A 23,574-nucleotide genomic window follows, 5' to 3' on the forward strand; every position below is an offset into this window, starting at 1 on the left:
TCAATATTTCTGCAAGTAGGCCCTTAGCATGAGCATAGTGTTACACAATTTCCATACACAATCACATCCAAAACGAGTTCTAAAATTTCAATTGTAAACATTCTCATATGTTGAAATATTAAACATTTGCTAAAATGCTCAAGTGTGGAGCTTAAATGAATTTTAAAAACAGTGTGATGAGAAAGCTACTTGTACAGAAATGATTTTAATAAAATACTAAGTAGAAGAAAGGACTACGAGAACATTAAAAAGAAATGGATATAATGGATCAATTTCTTAAATTTCTTTTGCTATAAACAAAAAAAAAAATTGCGCAAAATCTACAAAAAAAAAAAAAAAAAAAAAGAAAAAAAGAATTATTGGGTAAATACATATTTGTTGACAAAGTAGGAGGTAGCATGGATGCACCAGTTAGTGAGAAATGCGACTGAAATAAAGAGTATTTCCTTACAACAAATAATTTCCAGTACTATTTACACTTTTCAGAAATATCTGTTAAACAATCCGCCCTCCACTTTTTTTTTTTTTTTAGTACAAAAGTGTGTCATTTAAAAAACAAACAAAAAACACATACATATCTGTACAGAATAGTACTGATTACCCTATGTGAATGGAACAGTCTTTAGAACTCTGCAGGTTACTGTAATACTTAATGCCCTTAATTAACCGATAATAGCTTACGTAGATGTTGTCGATTTTTTATGGGGGAGGCATTTTCATGATTAGTGGGGACTTCGGTTTAGAATATGGTCTAATATATTCTAGGGTCATATTGTACTTCCATCTTGTAGGAAGCACAGTGTTTGCACAAGTTCCTTCTAATGTTATGGGCACATCAGTATTTATTTTGTCCTTTGTACTATAAACAAGAGTAGCAACATGGTCTTAAAAATAGAAAAAAAAAAAAAAGATAAAAGTCCCAATGTACATCCAACATAACCATGTTCGTTTATATATGGTAATTATTCTTATGTTGCTGCTTCTGCCATTATTAAAGAGAAATTTGTTTCAGTAATTGAGGGGGGCTTCTTCAGTAGGGGTTCCACTTCAACCATGCCCGCTCCAGTCCGTGGAAGATTTACATTGACAATGTGACGCTGCAAGTGCTTTATCCAATCTTCTTGTACAGACAGAGGTCCACGAAAGGCAAGACCACAAAACCTGTTTAAAAGATAATGCAATTTAATTGATTATTTGAGAGCAAAAACTAACAGAGGGCTTTTTATTTACTAAACGGTGGCTTTTCAAAGTTGCCCATTATCTGCATTTTTGCATGCAAAATTAAACTTTGTTTGCACTTAATAGTATTGTTGTTCTAAATTCTGCAGACAAATATACTTATAATTGGAAACTTGTAAAAGACACCATTTAGTAAATATACCTGGACCAGCTATATGCAAATATTACATTTGTTATACATGAAAAGAATATCACACATGCTGCATCAAGAAGACTTGTAGGAATACATACCAGTGTTCTCCCCAGAACATTTTTCCAGCCGGGTGGCATCAAGAAGTAGCCGGGTGGGGGCCATCGCAATAATAAAATGTTTTAAACCTTGACCTTATAATGATTTGAAATAACATTTTATATATTAATTCTCCTCCTCTTATTAGAGGCCCAGTCGTCTGATTATGAAAAAGCTGCAAAGTCTGTAGGATCTGGTCCTTTTTATACAGCTCCCAGATACTGTCCCCACTTGGAGGCTTCCAAAGTGCCGGGTAGTGTTCTCCCCAAACACAGCCTGGGAAGAACACTACACAGCCTGGGGAGAACACTGCATACGTCTTGTCGACAAGCAATATGTGGACCCCAGAAGGCCAGCAATGGAATGCCAACAAGCTGCTTAGATATTGTATCTGACAAGCTGAAATGCTTTGTCGGTCTGACAGACATTTTACCTGGCAGTGTAGGCCCAGCATTGGTCTCCATGTACTAATCAACCTACAAACTTAGAGCATTCAAAAAATATTGTAACATGATTTCTCAATTGAAGAGAATGGAGTTGAAATAACTGTCAAATTAAAATTTTAAAGAGGCCATTAGCATATTTACTATGTTGTAATTAAACAGGAAGATAAAAAAAAAAAGTAAACTTTCTACAGCCCCCCTCCCCTCTTCATTAACCACCTACCTGGGGCGGTTGCATAGGATGTGACAATGACAAGCCGGGCTTTAGCCGACGAGGTCACATGCCGTCCCGCTGCGTTCCACACCATGTAGGAAATCCGCACTGCAGATGTGCAGAACAGAATTCCTCCTCCTACCGACATCACTCCTGAAATCGCGCCACTGAATGCAGTTGGTCGCACACAGATGTACAAATACTGTAAGCCCAGTGGTCAGTGAACGATTGCAATGTAGTTTTGTTACTTCTTGCAATTTTTTTTTGAGGTGTGAAGGCACAAGTTTTGAAAAAACGGAGTTTGCTGCAGCTAAGTAGCAGGGACCCCCCCCCCCCACCCACCAGCACGCAGAGGGGCTATTTAGTGCACCTAGAGCAAAAGTATATGAGGACATCTGTAGCCAGATCATATCATGCAGTACCAATTTGTGGCATCTGAAGCCAGCAGGATATTGCAGAAGTAAAGTAGAATGGACACTGGTGACTTCGCATGTTCAAAGTAGTATTAAAACAGACACAATATGTATATCAAAACAAGAACCAAAAATCTGGCGCTGACCTCAACAAGAAAACTATAAAGCTGTAAGTAGATAGTACAACGGACTGCTGCTTCAGAAAAGGTTATACCATACCTATCAACATGGAAAACATCAGAAAAAATAGAAACAAGAAGCGCTGTCCGAATAATCGATTAACAATTAGCAATTTTAGCAACACATGTAAAAATAGATAGTGTATATATATATATATATATATGTAGAGAGAGGGAAGAGAGAAGAGAGAGAGAGTGATTTACACATATCCAATAGAAATACAAAAAGAAGAGATCTACCCCAAATCACCACAGGTGGACCAGATATCAGTAGTAATTAAAAGTTCCAAACGATGTTATAGGTGTCTACCACAATTAGTCCTTCACCAATGTATAGGACGTCAGCAAAGAAACAGTAAACCTGTCCTGTGTATTCTGCCTGATAATTAGATAAATACAAATGAACCAAACTGTGGCAGTGTACCCCTACGGATGTTACTTTGTATCAGATCAGATTGTGACAATGTGTCCAAGGTGAGCAAAAAAGTAACACTGCAGTGGGTCAAGTCAATATGCTTGTGTTAAAATCATGCAATACGGCAGTGTCTCAGCAAGAAAAAAAATCAATCCTTTTCAGCAGGACATTCCTCCCGGAATAGCTTAATATCAGAGTAGCACTGACATAATCAAGTAAATATGCTTGTATTTAGAACATGCAGCCACAGCAAGTCAATATGCTTGTATTTAGAACATGCAGCACAGCAAGTCAATATGCTTGAATTTAGAACATGCAGCACAGCAAGTCAATATGCTTGAAATTTAGAACATGCAGCCACAGCAAGTCAATATGCTTGTATTTAGAACATGCAGCCACAGCAAGTCAATATGCTTGTATTTAGAACATGCAGCCACAGCAAGTCAATATGCTTGTATTTAGAACATGCAGCCACAGCAAGTCAATATGCTTGTATTTAGAACATGCAGCCACAGCAAGTCAATATGCTTGTATTTAGAACATGCAGCACAGCAAGTCAATATGCTTGTATTTAGAACATGCAGCACAGCAAGTCAATATGCTTGAATTTAGAACATGCAGCCACAGCAAGTCAACATGCTTGAATTTAGAACATGCAGCACAGCAAGTCAATATGCTTGAATTTAGAGCATGTAGTACAGCAGAATCTCGGTAAAAAAATAAATAAAACAAAAGTAAATCACTTTCAGCAGGACATCACTCTCGGGATTGCTTTATAGCAGACCAACAGTGTGATATGAGCTGTCTTCAGGGGAATGTAACATCACTGTGTTTTTACTTGTTCTTCCATATATTTTTGTGATGGTAGAGCAAATCTGTATTCCCCTAATCTAATGATTAGTCTGTATAAGATAATGTCGTCCACTCACAATTAGCAGCTCGATCCCTTTTGTGAATGGTAAGTCCCTTTCACGCTGTCAGCATCGTCATTTTAAGCAGGCTCCAAGCACATATCGCTTTTTCTCTAAGGTCATCAGACGTAAGAAAATTCAGTGGCCACTATGGGTAGTGCGATCACACTCATGGTTATTCACAATATCGTCTACCTCCATACTTGTCAGGGTCTTCCTTAGGAAATGAATAGTAACGATCACGTGGCAATCAGAGCTTGCGGACTGGCAGCTAATCAGCAGTGGCGACTGCTGATTGGCTCACAACTGATGCAAAATTTGAACTGCGCCAGCGCTGTCTGTCCATGTCTGCCACGGCCCGGTCCCAAATCCAAACCTGCTGGCTGCTGATGGCACACAGGGGGAGAGAAGCTGCTGGAGGGACATAGAGAGGAGAGTTGCTGAGGGAGGGGGCATAATATATAAGGGGCACTACTATTGTGAGGAATAATGTATTATATGGGGCACTACTACTATGTGGCATAATCTGTAAAGGGCAATACTGTGGTATGTATAAGGGACATTATTACTGCTTGGCATAATGTGTATAAGGGATACTACTGAGTGGCATAACATGAATGGGCTGTGTGTGGGGGCAAATGTATGTTTTGGGGTTTTTTACCTCTGGGGCAGCCCTTTTAAGATCTTGCCATGTGGCTCACAAAGTTCTACTTACGCTCAGGGGCACAGAGAGCGGGAGACCGAGAACTAATTACCTGGGCTTGTTGGAGGCGCCCGGCGGGGGCCTGGGTCCGATGCCGCCCAACCCTCCTTCCTTTTGCAAAAAGGTGCTTTTTCCTAAGGGGAAGTGGCCACACTCCCCTCCCCGAATCGACTATCTAGGCCCCTGGTTACACCGTTGCATGCAAACACAAAGGCTCTGGATTTAATATGAACTTTCAGAAGTCATCTAGTTTCCTCAGGCTGAAGATAAAAGGATACTTTTGTTGCATTCTCACATGTTTTTGGCAAACTGCCAATTTTCACTGGAGCCAGGCCTGGAACCTGTGTAATTTAAGAGTGTCCCAATTTTTTGCGATTGTGTGACAGTGTATGTTCAAACCTAGGCAAAAATCTAATCATGTTCAAACTACACCACGCCAAATATGGTGGAGCTAGTTCCAAAACTGTGGCCATGCATAAAGGACAAAAAGACGGACAGGCACTCTTTCTCGCTTTTTATATAGATACAATTTCTGGAAGTGGAGAGGATACAGGAGATAGTTATCTCATTATTAAGGACAGATTTATATATAAAGACAATAAAGGGGGTATAAAAGCAAGTGTGTAAATACATGTATAAGCCTGTATAGAAACAGAGCTGCAATCCCCATAGTACACACAATCACCGTCTAGTAGTTGGAAGGAACAAAAAAATAACCTCCACAGAGAAATGGGTCTTTCAGCTGCCTGCGGCAAAGCTTTTTACACCATGAATACCAGTCAACTACACACATTGTACACAACATATAAGGTAGTTCCACTTTATATGTTACAAAGCTTCAGCATTGAAGTGGCAAAATGACACTTCACTGGGTACACTTCACTACAATACAAACATAGAAAGTTAGAAAGATGAGAAAAATAAACAGAGGCCAGCGCTTGAAAGTGATCACTCTGGGCACCAGTGCAAGTTGGCACTTTTTTTTTTTTTTTTTAGAAATAGGCCAACAAAAACATAATTCTGCAATCCGATTCAAAAAGGTGGTGATAAAGAAAAAAGTTAATCACAAACCTTTATAAATCTGACTGCAGAATTGTTTTTTTGTTTAAAAAAATATGCCAACAAAAAGTATATACAGTAGCACCCTAAAGAGGAAATTCAATTGTTTTCTCTCGAACATTACTTATCACGCATGTTCCGCCCAAATGCACCGAGATTAGCCGCATACAGTGGCTAAACCCACGCAAACTACTGGGAGCGCAGTCCAAGCGGTAGTATGGATGCTCAAAAGCTCGGCTTTGGGTGGATTTCTGCTTGAAGCCTGAGAGGAAGCGAGCAGAAGGGTCGCCCAACACCACAAACAATTGAATAGCTCACTAAGAATGCTCTGCAGATATACTGGAAAAAAAATGATGACACTGATTATGTGGTTTGTAGTTCTTTATCTACAATCAGTTTTGTGCGCACTTAATTCAAGCATCCAGTTTTATAAAACACTTCATATTCAAAATAAATTTGGTGAACTTTTTCTGCCTCAAATTGACAGCAGTTAGTGAATGGAAACTGGAGGTTGAATTCAATGTAAATACAGTGGTTCTTAACCTGGAGTACTAGCATCCCCAGGAGTACTCGCTTTGACGTTCAGCGGTACTTAGAACATTTTCTGTAATGGTGAGATGGGGCAGGACATCCAGGTGATAGTTACACAATGCCCTAAGGATCTCTAACTACCTTGCATCATAGTAAAGGCTCATACACACTAGACTATGTGATTAGTGAAAGATTTCCCTTAAACTTTCTGCAGTGCAGGACAAACAATATTGGCTGTACACACACTGAAAGATATCTTTAAATATATCTTTCAGTGAAGTCATTCTGCCACATCTCTGAACAGGAAATTCTTGACGATATCGTCAGATTGGCCTGCATGTACGGACGACAAGAGACATCATTAATGACCCGCGTGAACGCGCATCGTTTGTCGTTCACTGCATACACAGTGAACGATATATCTTTGAACTATATCATCATCGTTCATAAAAATTGTCTAGTGTGTATGCAGCATAAGGGCCTGATCACAAAATGAAAAGTATATCCCTGTAAAATAAAGCATAGGTGAGCTATAGTTTTATTGTAAATTTTTATATGTATTGTATTTTGGGAGAAATCTATATGTACAATTCATTCTGTTCTAGGCTTGAGTTTTTTCTAAATCTTGTTTATAGCACTTATTTCTTTCACATATAGCAGCATCAAACATCTAATAGCAAATATTTATTACATATGTAATGGTTTGCAAATGTTGGGGCAGAAGGCAAGAGTGCTGCCAGGAGATACTCAGTTGGAAAATGACTGATAACCACTGATCCAATACAACCAGAAAAAAAGGTGTTACTGAAGCTCTACTAAAGCAGGTAACTTGAATTATTCATGTAAGATTAGAAATGCATCCCTAACATTTACAAGTTATTAGAACAGAGGTTTCCAAACGCAGTCCTCAAGGCTCCCCAACAGTTCAGATTTTAGAGATCTCAATGATTGAGCACAGGTGGTTAAAACAAATTGACTGGGGTTAATTAAGTCACATGTGCTGAACCATGGATATTTGTAAAACCTGAACTTGTTGGGGAGCCTTGAGGACTGCATTTGGGAACCACTGCATTAGAGTTAAAAGCAGAACCTTAAGAGACGCACGGCTGTGTACTAATAAACGTAGAGACGTGGCCCCTTTCATACCCCATAACGGTCTTGGTCTATGAGCAGCAGTCCCCCCATGCTGCTGAAAAATATTCCCATTAAGCATTATGTTTACTATTAATCAGAGCAGCACATCACATTTTATATGTACATATAAACATCTTTTATCTTTCATATTCGTAGACGGCAATGGGTTGATGTATCAAGTGAGAAGAGTAGAGAAGTAGTCCAGTGGAGAAGTTGCCCAAAGCATCCAATCAGCTTCTACAAATGTGTCCTCATACATCTCCTTGCGCGTTAAACAGTCCTTCTAGTTGCACCATACAATGACTCGTAACACAGAGCTTCTTTTTCTGCGCACAGATTAAAATATCTTCTGTGTGCTACTGCATCTGCATGCGAAATGATACGTTAGTGCCAGCAGCTGCGACACTGTTACAAAGCATTTTGCATGCAGATACACACAGAACATAGGCATGCCATATATCATTTAATCAGCAGAAGCTGCTTGTGCGTCCTATTTGCATCACTGTATGAAGACCCATTTGAAGGTTAAAAGTCGTACAAAAAGGCGCTCAGTGCTACAAAGTCACGTGGATCTCACACGTTGTGTAACGCAAATTGTAGCGCACGGAGGATAGATTTATGTGGACACTTCTGTACCTATTATTGTATAGAATGTATTTGATAAATGCTACCTCAGAGCTGATTGGTTGCTATGAGCAACTTCTCCACATCCACTTATCCACTCTCTTCAGTAACACATTAACTCCTTAATACCAGTTTTGCTGAAGGTATTTATGGTAGAGAAAACTGCTGTGACAAACTAAGGAGTTATACCAGGAGACACTGATTTCACATTAGGATATTATACTATACCTGCATCGCAAAATGTAAACTTCATCCGCACTGTGTGGTAACTGCAGGACTTTCTTCTTACTTCCAGACCTCGATCTCGACTTCTTTTGCTTGCAATCTAATACTAGTACACAAAGTTACAGCATTAGAATGGCGCTACCCGCTCCGTAACCACAATATGTAGAATTTATACATTTTAATGTCTTATGGTGCATACACACGGTCAGATTTGTCAGATCTGTCAGATGAACGATTTTACCATAGATTTGAACGATTTTTGACTGCATTAAAATGAATGGAATTGTCCAAGTGTGACTGCAAACACATCAGATGTCAGATATAGTTATCGGACCATCAGGAACGCGCATCGTTCATCGTCCAGACATGTCAGATTTTCCTTCAGATATGAACGATTTCTTAAATCGTTATCGTTCAGATCTGAAGAAAAATCTGACCGTGTGTATGCTCCATTAGTGTTTACAGATACAAAGTTTTTTAAGAGCTACATATAAATGCCTATTATATATTGTACTGTGAAAGTATATGGGTATACAGATGCACAATCCATTAGTGTTTTATGGAGACAGAAGAAAGTGACAGGTAAACATGAACATTTCATACATGAAAGTAATAAAGCAAGTTCAATGACCGAGGGAGCTATGTATAGAAAAGAAGGATATTAAAAGACAAACTACAGAATAAAATTGCAGTCACCATTAAGGGATCTCGGTTAATAAGAGGATCTGTTCAGTAGCTGTATCAAACGTTACAATGTACTGACGTGCTCTGACCTCACAGCAGCAGCATTATCTTCCAGGCTGTATTATCACAGGAGAGTGCTCATATAACCTCACTGTAAAACACCTTTGTATTTAAAAAAAACCAAAACCATAACATTAAAACAAAGTTTGTTACTCAAGTTATGGCAGGGGCTGTTGACTTTTTTTCACTTGCACCAAATAAATTTTTTTGCATTAGTTATCCAACTAGTAGTTCAGCTTAGAAAATACTATACCACGTATTAGTGGACAAGGTTTGGAGTCATGCCCTACAGATTAAGAATCTATACGTATAATAGACACTGGGAGGCTTTAAAATTTAAAAACATGCCAGCTGACCGCACACATTTATAGAAGTTCTAGAACCTAATATTCCAATCGCATATGAATAAAAAATTTATTCCAAGCACAATCTCTTATAAAGTTAATTCTCCAGACTGACAAGCACATCACATTGCCTAACGTTTCATAAAATTGTCCGTGCACAGTGAATCGGCAGTTAGACATTTTGTAGGGTACAGCTGGCATGTTTAGTAATGGCATATTGCTGCCAGATAGTAATGGTGCTTTAATGGTGGCTAGAGTTGCAGTTCAAGTGCTGTGCCTTAAGAAAAATGATTAAGTGTCTTGCTATGAAAATGCATACCTGTTCCAGTCAACAGTCCAGCGGTCTTCTTCCGGGAATAAGCTCGCATATGGTTAGACAGGCTAACAGCACTTGAAAACGTTGTATTGCAATTCACACAGGTCTTATGCTTCGCAGACATACCTAACAGTCAAAAGAAATCTAAAATCCAGGTCTCTCCCAAAAATACACATTTATGCATTACCTAGTACCTAATATTTTGAAACATTAACACATGACCATCCCATATGAACCTATTGTTTATACATGCGTTCTAGATACTAAATGTACTGTGCGACTATGTAAGCCCCTTCATATTCCCACATCTTAATACAATATTATCTTTCCAGTAAGTAGTATACAAGCTTTCAAGGTTCATGAAAAGTAAAAGTCTAGTTGACAAAGTGGTAATTAAAGTGTTTTACCCACAAGACTGTAAAAGGCACAGTACTAAATTAAGGTTGCTGATGAAGGCTGGGAGAAAAGGTGGTAAAACACACCATCAAACAGCTGTTAGACAAAACATTTTATTCAGTGCCTTTTATGTTCATTACTTTGGATGAGCATCCAATAATGAAAGTTAATGATTTGAAGTTTCTTGCAAAAATCTTTGTGTTAAGCAAATGATCAACAAACTACAGATTTTGCTTATCACAGGAGAAAGAATGTAATTTAAGATATTCGCTTAGCACAAAAGTTTATATCTTGCACAAGCAGTGTTTACCAATTACATCTGAGAACAATGCAGGTAGTTAGACAATGAAATTTTCAGAAGCTGCAACAAAACAGTAGCAAAGTTGGGGATGTACATCATCAGGGCTTGAGGGGCAGATACTACCTTGAACGGAATGGGTATGGGATGATGGCAGTTGGGATCCCAGCTGTCAGAATCCCGACAGGGCTAGCATACTGACACTTGTAGGCTAACCCTTCCCCCCCCCCCCTACCCTAAGCCTCTCTTTTTGGTGCCTAATCCTAACCTCCCTCCCTAGTTCCTGAACCTAACCTCCTCCTCTCCATACCCTAACCATCCCCCCCACCCACTACTTACTTACGGTATCCCAGCGGTCAGGATGTCAGCGCCAGGATTGTGATAGGCGTTGGAGTCTCGGCACCGGTAATATCAGTGCCGGCATCGCGGCCGCCGGGATACTGACTGTTATTACACAGTTCAAAGGGGGATAAAGTGTTTGGCTGTATATGAATTGAGGACTTCATTGCGTTCATATCTTTTTTTGCCAACAGATCCTTGACACTTAATAGTGATCCATCCAATATCATCTAAGCTACCATAAACATGAAAGTTGGCTGTTTCCTAAAGGACAACAGTCATGGGCGGCATCACAGGACAATGTACAGACTGAAGACTGGCATTTCCTGGATAGTTACACATTTGATAGCAGCCCAGGGGGAGCCTCACTGGGTGACCTCTGCACTCATCTGCTAGATTTGGACAAAAATAAAATTTACGATAAAATGTAATTTAACAATTAAAATGTATGTGTGAATTAACATCACAATGTATGTTCAGAACAGAATAAAATGTTATTATATTAAATAATTTGTTACGAAACTGTTTTCCAATAGACTGACTAGACCTGTATCTTATGTCTCACTACCACTGTTATCAGCAGAAAGTTTCTAGTCACTGGCTAAACTTCTCCATAGAGAAAAGTTAAGTGTGACAGTAGCAGGTTTACAATCAAAACTATATATACTTAAAGAGCATCTATTTATTACATTTCCTTTACCCTCCCACGTTTGCCTGGCACAATGTAATAGTTGCCATCCTATGAGTATAACCCAGTGGGTTGTGTATGTAATATCCCTTTGCCAAGTTTCTGTTATAGCTTTGGTCATGCTCAATTATTATACGCTACTCATAATTATGTTCCGCAACAGAGTCAAGCACTCTTACACGTCAGTAGAACTAATAGGAGACTTTTGGGAAGACAAGGGGATTATGGTGAATGGTGGTAATGGGGTATTTATATTAGTACTGCAGGCAAACAATACAATGGATAGCCATTACATATATGCAATCTGTAGATTGCTTGGTACCTGCGATTCAATGCACTACCTGTAGAGTGTACAACGTAAATTCCAGTAAAGCCCACCCAAATTTGGCTGCATATATTGATACACTTTTGAGGCTGATGCGAAAACATACTTAAGCCTATGTGTTTAAAAAAAGACATTAGAAGTAAAGGCTACAAACTTCTGAACTGAATAGAAGGTTGGTCTTACCTGATTGCAATGCAAAGTCAAAGCTCTTTTGGGAACTGCACATCAATGAACAGTCTTCATTAAGTGGATGAAGGCATTTCTGGATGAACCTCTTTCTAGCAGTTTGATTGACCTTTTGAAAAGATTCAGTTCCCTTTTCTTCGCCTGATTTTCTCATTTTAAGAAGTTCAATTAGTGAGAGGGGTTTATCCTGGTCACCATGTCCACCTGTCTCGTCACATTCATTTAAGTGCACCCCTTCCTGCAACGTTTGCTCAGATATAGTAACAGTTTTTAAGCCATTACGGTGTGTGTCAGGAGGTACAGCGCTGGTTTTTGAGAAGTTATTATTGGAAGGTTTGCGTGCGGAGAATGGCCTGTGAACAGTACGTCTGTTATTCAGGACTTTCAGGAGTTGCTCATATTTTTCTTCATTTTGCAGCATTTCGTTCAGAACACATATAGGCGATTTGTGCGCATCCCACTTTGTTTTGCCAAGTCTTTTTAGATGACCTCGAACATGATTTGACAAACCAATTTTTGTATCAAACCAACCTCCACAGAGTGTGCAGGTGTGCTCAGAAGGACTCTCCGATTTCTCTATAACTGATGGCATAAAATGAGAAATGTTAGCTCCCACAGCTATTAAAGGAAAATAACATTTATCCAAATTTAACATGACCAACACTTAATAGCTACCGAAAATGCAAAATATTATGGTTTACCCATATACTGTACTAACATCTGTAATATTGAAGTCTCTTAAGAAATTCATAAACTATGCATAAATTAGTGTGAAAACTATGAGACCAGAAATCTGAAAATTGCCATTTATTAAAATCAGAAGACTTAAATGAACTAGCAAAAAAACAAAAAAAAAAATTTCAAAATCTACATTCTTGATATTTACAGATTTCCATTCTACCTTGGACCACAATCTGTATGGATTAAACAAGATAGTTTAAATGTGGAATCACAGACATGTAGAGGAGTTCTACCAATTTTCACCATAAAATATGCTATAGAGACTATAGTCCAAATTTTGGAGCTACATTTGTAGTGAAAACACTTCGGGGGAAAATTGACTAAGCAGCACTTTTCAAAGTTGCCATGTATTCACTTGGCGCTATGATGCATACATATAATAATTGAGTGGCACTCTCCGGACTTGGCTTGGATAAAGAAACTCTAAACATAGATACCTTTTCCAACGTTTCAGGTTTATTAGTCTTCATGTTCCATGAAGACTGAAAACAGATGACTTCTCCAACTTTTCAGGTTTATTAACAGTTTCTTTATCCAAGCTAGGTCCGGAGAGTGCCGCTCAATTATAATGGGAGTATGTGTGTATAATAGATTGTGTGCGTGTATATAATAGATTGTGTGTGTTCATACGTCTAGCCTCAATGCGCCACACAGTGAGACAGGTCCCGTGCCACTCTGCTCTCCTTCACCGAAAATTCATCCAAGTCACAATGCGATGCGACTAGGGCACACCAGCAGTCTGTGCTGATTAATTTGATATGCAACCTTGTATATCTGTGTGCAACTGAGTCTGTATATGGACCACAACAGAACTTACAATGTAGCAACCACAACTTTGTTCATTCTAGCACTTTGTTTACAGATTCAGATACTCAGTCGCACTCAGATATACTCACACATGGAGGGAGTTACTAACAGGGTGGATACTTATGAACACTGGTGGGTGGAAGAGATCTGCCAGTGGGGATCTATTACGCACTGTGGTTGGGAAAATGAGATTCTACTGTCTCGCGGGGATCTATTAACAATTGGAGAGAGGTGTACAATTACAATGGGGGTGCAAGAAACCCCCAGGAACATATTAAATTAAATGTAAAAATAAAAAGGACTAATTCTAGGCAGATTTGGGGGGAAATAATTAAGCCAGTTAAGTGGTTGAATACAAAACTATCCTGTGCTCTACAATTGAATTTATTATGTGTCACTTCATCAGGCTTAGCACAACTACAAGTAGTGCATTTAAAAGGACTCTGGCATACTTCTGTAGTAAAGGCTATGATCCTCTCACTTCCTCAGATGTTGTAGTATTTTGTGGAACTGTATCAATATTTAACGTTTCGGATCATTGAGACTTGTGTTAATGTAGATCGCACCAAACACTGAATTGATTCACACTAAACACTGTAATTACATGTTAATTGAATAAAAGGTCCAATGGAAACAATTTTACAAAACCTAGTAAGCTGGGCCAAAATTTACACCCAGCTTGACTGCATTACCCAGTGATCCATAAACTAGATTTAGCGGATACTGCAGTTGATCAACCTGTACCAACCTACTAGATGCAGTTTGTTCATAACCAAAAATTTTTTAATATATCTTCATGTATCTGTTCAAAATCATACCCTGTAGAATACACCAGGAACACTATCCCTAATCACCATAGCCACATTTCCAGCTACTAGCACTTACCTGTGTGAGAGTGTAATATTGATATATGTGCTAACTTAGAAGGCTGGACTCCTTATACCTAGCCACAGACTAAGAGCGACAGTGGACCCCACTGTATTTAAAATGACTGACATTATGTTGCCATTATTTCAGACAATAGAAATTATTTGAAATTGTCTGCCTCATCTATTATCCCAAATAAATCAGAAAGCATACATTTAAAAAAAAATAAAAAATTGAAATCTAATTTTGCAGTGTAATATTTGCTCTATGGGGATTGATTTTAATATATGTAGCAGTATATGTATATTATATTTTTCTACTGTAATGGCATTTACTATTGAACATTGAAAAATAATGAGAAAATATATATATATATATATATATATATATATATATATATATATACACACACACACATATATATATATATATATATATATATATAGGGAGGGAGGGAGGGAGGGAGGGAGGGAGAGAGAGAGGGAGAAAGTGTAGTTAGAAAAGAACTAAAAGACGACGAAACAAAGGAGTTGTATAAATGTTGACAAGTAATAGAGCCGCCTACCTTTTCTAACACGTTTTGTTGGTGTTCCAGTTCTCTTGAAGTGCTGCATTTTATCACTTGTTGCTATTTGTTCTGGAGATACCACATGGCGAGCTTCGTAAGTTAAACCTGCTCGATGTAAATGTCCACGAACATGATTTGATAATCCAACTCCTGTTTCAAAAGTTGCAGGACAGTATGGACAGGATTTCTTTTCCAGAGTCAAATCACTCCAGTGGAATATAGAACTGTGGCTCGGTAATACAGAGTCTGCATTTTCTGTATTATCAGTGCTGGACATATCATGCATATAATCCTCCTCCTCCCCATCTTCATAATATTCAAAATAATAGCCATCATTATTATAATGCAAGCTATTGTCCTCACTGTGATGATCTTTCGTTTTGTCTTTGAACATTGGGTAAACTTTTGTTGGACTGTTATATGTATCATCGGGTGATTCTATGTTATAATCACAAAGGTCGCTATTCTCCCATCCATCATAGTCATCCTTTTTTTCAGAAGAGTCAAGTTTCTTAAGTACAACATAGGTCATTTTTTGAAGGAAATCAGGGTAGCTATCCATGTCTTCTTCTGTGACTGGTTGTTCCAGATCTGATTTACGTACCCTTTTGACTGCTACCCGATCTTTAAAACCAACAAGCCTGCCTGGGTGTCTGTTATGAGGATCCATAATTAAGCATTCTTCTTGAAGGTTGGGTGACTTTGAAAGCAAATGTAAAGAGTTGCCAGAATTGTCATCTTGCTTTTTTAAACTCAGTGGGTATACATCGTTTGATTTCTTCAATGATTTGTAGCTATCCCACTTTTGATTGTATCGGTAGGCATGGTTCATTCTTGCATGCTTTTGCTTCATCTGAAAATACCTGTGTTTTTGGTCATTGCTAGTGAAAAGTAGAGCTTTATTTGGAGAAATTGAAGGACCACAAACAGATTGGGCAGCACTTTTTCTAGCTTTTTGTATTTTGTGCTTTCTATACAACTTTGTAAAAGTGTGGGTTTGACCAACTGAGCTGTAGGGTCTTTTCATATCCTGTTTTAAGACAGAATTCTTTGGAAAAGAAGGGGGGTGTTTTATAAAATCTTTAGTTTCAGTGTCACTATCTAGGAGTTCATTGTCTGAAAAAGGTTCTTGTTTAAGTATAAGAGGACCATTAAACTGGTCAATGGAAGATGATGGATGTACATATTCAATGTGTTTCCGTAAAATATTACGGGTAGATGTGGCAAAAGGACACATCTTACAAATGTAGGTTGCAGGTTTTTTGGAGGAAAGGAAAAATGAATTTTTCAAGGATTTTTTCTGATATTTCCTCTGGGGGAGATCTGAAGTCAAAACAGAACATTTTACCACTGCTCCATGAGCAATACCTTTATGACACTCCAATTCATTTTCTGTAACAGCCATAAAGTTACACTGTTCACAACAGTAGTATCTTTTGTCTTTCTCATGAGTTTTGGCGTGCTGCACAAAAGTTTTTGGACAGTTGGTTCCAAATACACACTGCGGACATTGCAACCGGGCACCTCTACCTTCGTCTTGGAGCTCTTTTAGCTCCCGGATTTCCTCCATCAGTTTCTGCCTTCGTTCCTGATGAATAATCATATGTTTAAGAAGTGAATTACGGTCTCTAAATGTTCGACCACACTCCCTACAAGCATATGGCCTAGGAACATTGAGGTGACGAAAGTGATTATTCCCATCCAAATGATACATCATGTGTCTATGAAGGTGTTTCTTCTCCCTAAAATTCACATTGCATTTTGTGCAGGGATAAAACGATGGCTCTTGATCACTAGTGCATGTTGGAGGTGACGGAGAGTCACAACTTTGGACATCACTGGGAAAGAACGAGTCAACATGAATGGGTGAGGTTTCCCCAGAGTAGTCGCAGACTGGACTATAGATATAATGATTGAGAGCGTCGATCGCTTCTTTTGGAAGATGTTCTTCCGATTCATCAAGAGAAGATTCAGATTTTATGTTCATTAATTCATATTTGTGTGGAACCACAACTAGCTCTTCATCGCTATTTTCCATCATATCTAAATTTAATAGCTTTGATTTCTTGGAAATGTAATTTACATCATTGTAAGCATCTTCTGAATAGCAACGCGTTATCTTACTACCATCCATTTTTCGCTTCCGTTTTTTTTCTACTTTTACAACACAGTTCTTTTCAAGCTCTTCCATTTTATCTTTTACCAAGTCTCTCTCCATACTCAAATTAGCTTGTTTTCCAGCTACAAGATCATTGGTGGGGCAACCTTGTGACTGATTATATACCTCATTTACAGGTAACATTTTCCGATCATTACACACATTATCCACTGGACCTACTAAAGTGCTATCCAATCTGAAACTATGCCCATTAGATGTTTCACACCCAATAGAAGAGGAGGTAGGAGGTTTAAGAATGGAATGGGTTTCTTTCTTGGCATGTGCTACATCAGGTAACAAGAATAAAACTTGCTGTCTTGACATCTGTACAGAGTTCTTTGCAGGTTGTTGGACATCATAAACCACCTTCAAAGTTGAACACAAATTGGTTTGTGACCCCATAGGTTGGTCTGTGGTTAATGAAATACTGTCTGCTTTTAGGATGGAAGTCTTATTTGAGGAGTGTGAAACTGGTCCATTATTAAATCCTTTAGGCAAGATACAGTTTTCACTAGAGACAGTGGGAGCACCATCATGTGTTAAGCGAAAACCCTGGACTTTGCTTAAGGCTTTTTCAGAGATGTCCCTTGACAGTTCAGGCACAGACAATGAGCTACTTTTCTGAAAAGAGGATTGACTTGTTGGTATTTTTTTAAATACTGCATCATTCTCCGCATTGAAAATAGTTTCCTCTTTGAGACGTTCATTAATGTCAGTACTTTCAGCACTTATCTGGGACTCCTCCATATTGTTATTTTGCCCATTAAACAATTTCTAAAAAAGAAAAAAAAAAAAGTATACATGAAAAATACTCGCAAACATCTAAGTTTTCAAGACAATATATTCTAAATGATTTATAAAGAGGCTACTCAAGACATTAGTGATGTAGTGCTAAAATCATTTTAGAAGACAGAAATGTAAATTATTTTGGGAACAGCATATCTAACAATCTAGTAGTAGTGACACAAAGCTTTAAGAAATCCAGATAGGTGCATGTGGGAGATAAAAGTATAACAAATTACATCTATCTGGTGAAATGGTAGAGTTGCCTTGCCCTCTAACTACATAAACTAACAGACCTGAATGTGATGGCTGCTACCTAATCAACATTAACAGTTTTGCTGCTGGAGATCTATGCATATATTGCCTTGCACAAGGATAGATCATTTTGTTATATTTTTTTTGCTCTAAACAGGAATGATTTACTTAACCAAGCAAATTTTTCCTCAAGCTTTGGTAACTTGTGTGCTAACATGTAATACCATAGGATTAAGGACACTGGTCTCTCAAATGTAATACTTAAGGTGCCCATACACGGTGCGATAATATGAGATATGGTAAGAACTTACCCTTGTTATCTCTATTTCTACGAAGTCCATAGGGTTCCACAGGATACCTTGGGTATAGGTGATGACGTCAGGCATCGGGCACCATAGAGTTAAGTTTTCAGCCTCCCAGGATGCACTAGGGTCCCCCTCCTATACCCCGCCCGCAAGCCAAGGCATCTCAGTTACGTACCAAGCCATAGGCCAGAGGAGGATAAGGAATAGAGAGAAAAAGGATCTGGACACACACAAGAATCACATTCTCACCAGAGTGAGACGGAAAAACCGGTGACCAGAGTAAACCCCATCTGCAGCACAGGTGCAACAGGGCGGAAGTCCTGTGGAACCCTATGGACTTCGCAGAAATAGAGATAACAAGAGTATGTTCTTACCATATCTCATATTTTTTACTTCAGGGTCCATACAGGATACCTTGGGGATGTCCCAAAGCAGTATCCTTCAAGGGTGGGGATGCTCCTGTGCTGAAAGGAGAATCAGCCGCCCGAAGGAAGCATCCTGAGAGGCAAAGGTGTCAAACGCGTAATACCTCACAAATGTATGGACCGAGGACCACGTGGCAGCCTTGCATATCTGGACTGCAGAGGCACCACGTCGAGCTGCCCACGAAGGACCCACAGACCTAGTGGAATGAGCCCTCACAGAGGATGGAACCGGCAGGCCTTCATGAAGATAAGCTTCTGAAATGGCCATACGGATCCAAGCTGCCAAAGTTTGCTTTGAAGCAGGCCAACCCTTCTTACGGAAGCCATAGAGGACAAACAAGGTGCCCGACTTCCTAAACGAAGAAGTGCGGTCAACATAAATCCGTAAAGCCCGCACAACGTCCAAAGTGGCCTCACCCACCGACAGATCAGGTGAGTTAAAAGCCGGCACAACTATTTCCTCGTTGATATGAAAACGGGAAACAACTTTGGGAAGAAAATCAGGACGAGTGCACAGCACCGCCCTGTTCCCATGAAAAATCAAGAAAGGGGGTCTACAAGAGAGCCCCTAAATCAGAAACACGTCTGGCCGAAGCGATGGCCAGAAGGAAAATTGTTTTAGCTGTCAGCCATTCAAGATCCACTTATCCCAGTGGTTCAAACGGCACATCCCTGGAGAGCCCTCAGGACCTCAGCTAAATCCCAAGGCGCCACCGGTGGAACATATGGCTGCTGAATTCGAAGAACACCTTGCATAAAGGTGCGCACATCAGGGATTGTAGCAATCCTACGATGGAACCAGACAGACAGGGCAGATACCTGCACTTTCAAATAAGCAAGGCGAATCCCATGGTCTAGTCCCGCCTGTAGGAAGGCTAGCACTCTAGACAGACGGAACTCCCGAGGTGCATAACCTCTCGGTCGACACCATTGGAAGAATGTATGCCACACACACAATGGTATATTCTTGGAGAAGCCGGTTTCCGAGCTCTCAGCATAGTGCGTACTACAGAGCTGGAAAACCCCCTGGACCTTAACATGGGCGTCTCAACAGCCACGCCGTCAAAGACAGCAGAGTCAGGTCCGAATGAAGACAAGGACCCTGTGACAGTACGTCCGGTTGTAGCGGCAACCGCAGAGGGATGTCCACGGACAGACCCTGAAGGTCTGAGAACCAGTGCCGTCTGGGCCACGCGGGAGCTATCAACAGGAGCGTCCCTCCTTCCTGTTTGAATTTCTGGATTACCCGTGGAAGAAGGGAAAACGGAGGAAAGAGATAGTCCAGTGGACGTTCCGGTTTGCCTGACAGAGCATCCACCAGAGACGCCTTTTCGTCTCTTGTGCGTGACCCGTACACCGGCAACTTGTTGTTGTGCCGTGACGCCATGAGGTCGATCTCTGGAAGACCCCACCTGTCCACCAGAAGCTGAAAGACGTCCTGGTGCAGAGACCATTCCCCCGGATGAACGTCCTGGCGACTGAGAAAGTTGGCCTCACAGTTGAGGACTCCCGGGATAAACACCGCTGATATGGCCGGGAGATTGCGCTCCGCCCAGATCAGGATGTGGGACACCTCTACGAGTGCCGCCCGACTTCGGGTTCCTCCTTGCCGATTTATGTAGGCCACGGTGGTGGCGTTGTCCGACTGGACCTGCACGGGACGACCATGGAGAACCCGATGGGCCTGCTGGAGAGCACTGAAAACGGCGCGGAGTTCCAAGATGTTTATCGGAAGCTCCTTTTCCGCCTGAGTCCATCTGCCCTGGAACAAGTGTGGACCCGAGACCGCTCCCCAGCCCCGAAGACTGGCGTCCGTCATTAATAGGACCCAGTTCGCCACCCAAAACGGACGACCCTTGTTGAGATGGGTCGTCTGTAACCACCATGCAAGGGACAGGCAAACCTCCGGAGTGAGCACCATCGTCTGGGACTTGACACTCTGAGACAGTCCATTCCATTTGGACAGGATCAATTGCTGCAGAGGTCTGGAGTGAAACTGGGCATATTCCACCATGTCGAATACGGACACCATGGAGCCCAGTAACCTCATCGCCGAATGCAGAGACACCCGGCGACTCTGCAGACAGCTGCGCACCCTCAACTGTAAGGCAGAGATCTTTTCCCTCGTCACAAAGATCCTTTGCTGTCCGGAGTCCAATAAGGCTCCGAGGTGCAGAATTCTCTGAGACGGGATCAGGATGGACTTCTGCCAGTTTATTAACCAGCCGTGCCGTTGGAGTACCGCAATTGTGAGGTTCAAGTGGCGTAGAAGTAGCTCTGGAGATCCTGCTACCAACAGAAGGTCGTCCAGGTACGGCAACATGCGGACTCCCTGCAGCCGCTGGGAAGGCGCCATGACCGCCATAAACTTGGTGAACACACGTGGTGCTGTCGCCAGCCCAAAAGGTAACGCCCGGAACTGGAAATGATCGTTACGGATTGCAAACCTGAGGAACTGTTGATGGCGTAAAAGAATAGGGACATGCAGGTAAGCGTCCTGTATGTCCAACGACACCATGTAATCCCCGGGTTCCAGCGCCAGGCTGATGGACCGTAGGGTCTCCATCCGAAACCTCGGCACCCGCAAGGACTTGTTTAATGCTTTGAGGTTGAGGATCGGACGGTACGACCCATTGGGTTTCTGCACCAAAAACAGATTGGATTAGAAACCCTGGCCCCTCTGGGAGAATGGAACAGGAACTATAACTCCAGCCTGGAGCATGGTGTGCAAAACCTTACGCAGTTCCATGGCTTTGTTCCGGTCTGATGGAAGACCCGTGGTGAAGAATCGGGACGGGGGCCTGTGCCGGAAGGAGAGGGCATACCTGTGAGAAACCACCTCGAGAACCCAAGTGTCTGTCATGGTAACCGACCAACACTGGGTGAACTGCAGCAGGCGGCCTCCCACTCTGGGATCAGCCAAAGGGGGGCCCGGACCGCCAGGCCGCAGGTTTGTCATTGGACTTAGGGGCCGGACGTCTGGTACTCCAGGCCTGCTTCCGGGGCTTGGCCGATTTTTTGGGGCCAGCCTGACGGGGGAAGGACTGTGCTTTAGGCCTACCCTGGGCCCTGTAAGGCCGAAAGGACTACGTACCTAAACTGGAAGGAACCGCAGCAGACAGGAGACATGCCGATTTGGCTGCCGCCAGCATGGCTACAATTTTGTCCAGATCCGGACCAAATAGGACTTCTCCATTAAAAGGCAAAGCTTCCAAACCCTTTTTGGAATCAGCGTCAGCCTTCCAAGATCGCAACCATAAGGTGCGACGAGCCGCCACAGCTGCCGCAGAAACCCGGTAAGTCAGGGTACTGATATCTAAAGCCGCTTCGTTAATGTAAGTGGCCGAATCCCGGAGATTGCCTAACAACTCGGTCTGTTCAGCCGAACAGTCGGAATCGAAAGACGCCTCCAAACTATCAGCCCAGCGCTCCATAGCTCTGGCTACCCAACAAATGGCCATAGCCGGCCTGGCTGCAGAGAGAATAAACGGACTTCAGGCAGACTTCCACCTTACAGTCCGTGGCATCCTTAAGGAGGACATGGAGGGCATGGCTAACATGGCACTTCGGCCCAGGCATGTCACATGAGAATCTACCTGTGGCGGGGATTCCCACTTAGCAAAATAATGGTCCACAAACGGATAAGCCACTGCTAAACGTTTTTGAGGCTGATACCGTCTGCCAGGATGTTTCCACGCTTCCTCTAAGTGGTCCACCAATTGACCCAAAAGAGGAAACACTGTGGCGTCACCCTTAACATCTTTGAAAAAGGCATATTTGGATTTTGAGACCGGAGGTTCATCATAGACAATAAGTAAAGCTGTGCGGGCTGCACGAATAAGGCCAGGTATACTTAGCGTCTAACTCTTTAGTACGGAGAGGTGCTTGGTCCGCCAGATCCAGAATCTCCCCATCATCGGTCGTCCCCTCGTCATCCTCATAAGGAGTAGACGGACGCCACCGGCCGCTTGTGAGGCCGTAACACGGACTCCCCTTGTAACACGTCTGACAAATGCTGCACAAAACTTGTCAGCGAATTAACCCACGCAGGCTCCTGAGGAGGGGAAATAGGGAGACTGTGGAGTACCATCAGTTGTCTCGGGAACCCCTGCATGGGTGACGACACCACTGACTGCTGGGAAAATCCCATTTGAGGGAACGTAGGTTGCGGAGCTAAGTGGCCCACTAGGGTTGTAAGCGCTTTAGCGAAACAAGCCCAGGCCGGTTCCTGTACCGGAGCTGTGACAGTAATTGGCCGCGTCAATAAAAAACACGGCCAACATAGCCCCTCCGCGCTACCCTCCCCCTCCGCTATAGGTACCTTACTTGTAGTACACAGAAGCTGGAGAGGAAAATCACTTTCAGACATGATGGCAAGTATGTGACCCCCTCTCACTGATACGCGTTAGTATAGTGAGAGAACCGCCCTGCAATCACCGCACCGCAAGGGCTTTAGCAGAAGAAGAACAGGGACAGTGAAAAGGCTGACAGTAGAAAGTGAAAGTACAGGCAGCAGACGCTAGCAGCAGTCACATACAATGCAAATAAATCAATCCCTGCACTATCAGCGCTGATCCTCAACTACGCAGACACAGGGCCTGGTAGGACTCAGCGCTGCATACACAGACCTGTTCCAATGGAGGAGAGGTATGCTGGGGGACCCAGACCACGATGGCACCGATCAGCAGCTTCCAGCAGCGTTCACCATGC

General features: G+C 41.6%; 1 protein-coding gene across 6 annotated transcripts in view; it reads right to left on the reverse strand.

Moving 5' to 3' along the window:
- Window positions 1–439: 439 nt before the first annotated feature.
- The window catches only part of ZNF644 (zinc finger protein 644), a 114,597-nt gene continuing 91,462 nt past the window's right edge, over window positions 440–23,574 (reverse strand). For 5 of the 6 annotated variants that reach the window (XM_088444879.1, XM_088444883.1, XM_088444881.1 and 2 more), the window contains exons 3-7: window positions 14,936–17,870; window positions 11,953–12,537; window positions 9,727–9,849; window positions 8,323–8,425; window positions 440–1,161 (exon numbers count right to left, since the gene is read on the reverse strand). In XM_088444879.1, coding sequence (XP_088301005.1) covers window positions 969–1,161; window positions 8,323–8,425; window positions 9,727–9,849; window positions 11,953–12,537; window positions 14,936–17,843 — 3,912 coding nt within the window. In that variant the 5' untranslated portion in view covers window positions 17,844–17,870 and the 3' untranslated portion in view covers window positions 440–968. The remainder of the gene's footprint in view (window positions 1,162–8,322; window positions 8,426–9,726; window positions 9,850–11,952; window positions 12,538–14,935; window positions 17,871–23,574) is intronic. The other variant, XM_088444885.1, reaches the window with a different exon arrangement.

Source organism: Taudactylus pleione, unplaced genomic scaffold (assembly GCF_031769625.1).
Source record: "Taudactylus pleione unplaced genomic scaffold, aTauple2 ptg000373l, whole genome shotgun sequence".
In the NCBI taxonomy this organism is placed as follows: domain Eukaryota; kingdom Metazoa; phylum Chordata; class Amphibia; order Anura; family Myobatrachidae; genus Taudactylus; species Taudactylus pleione.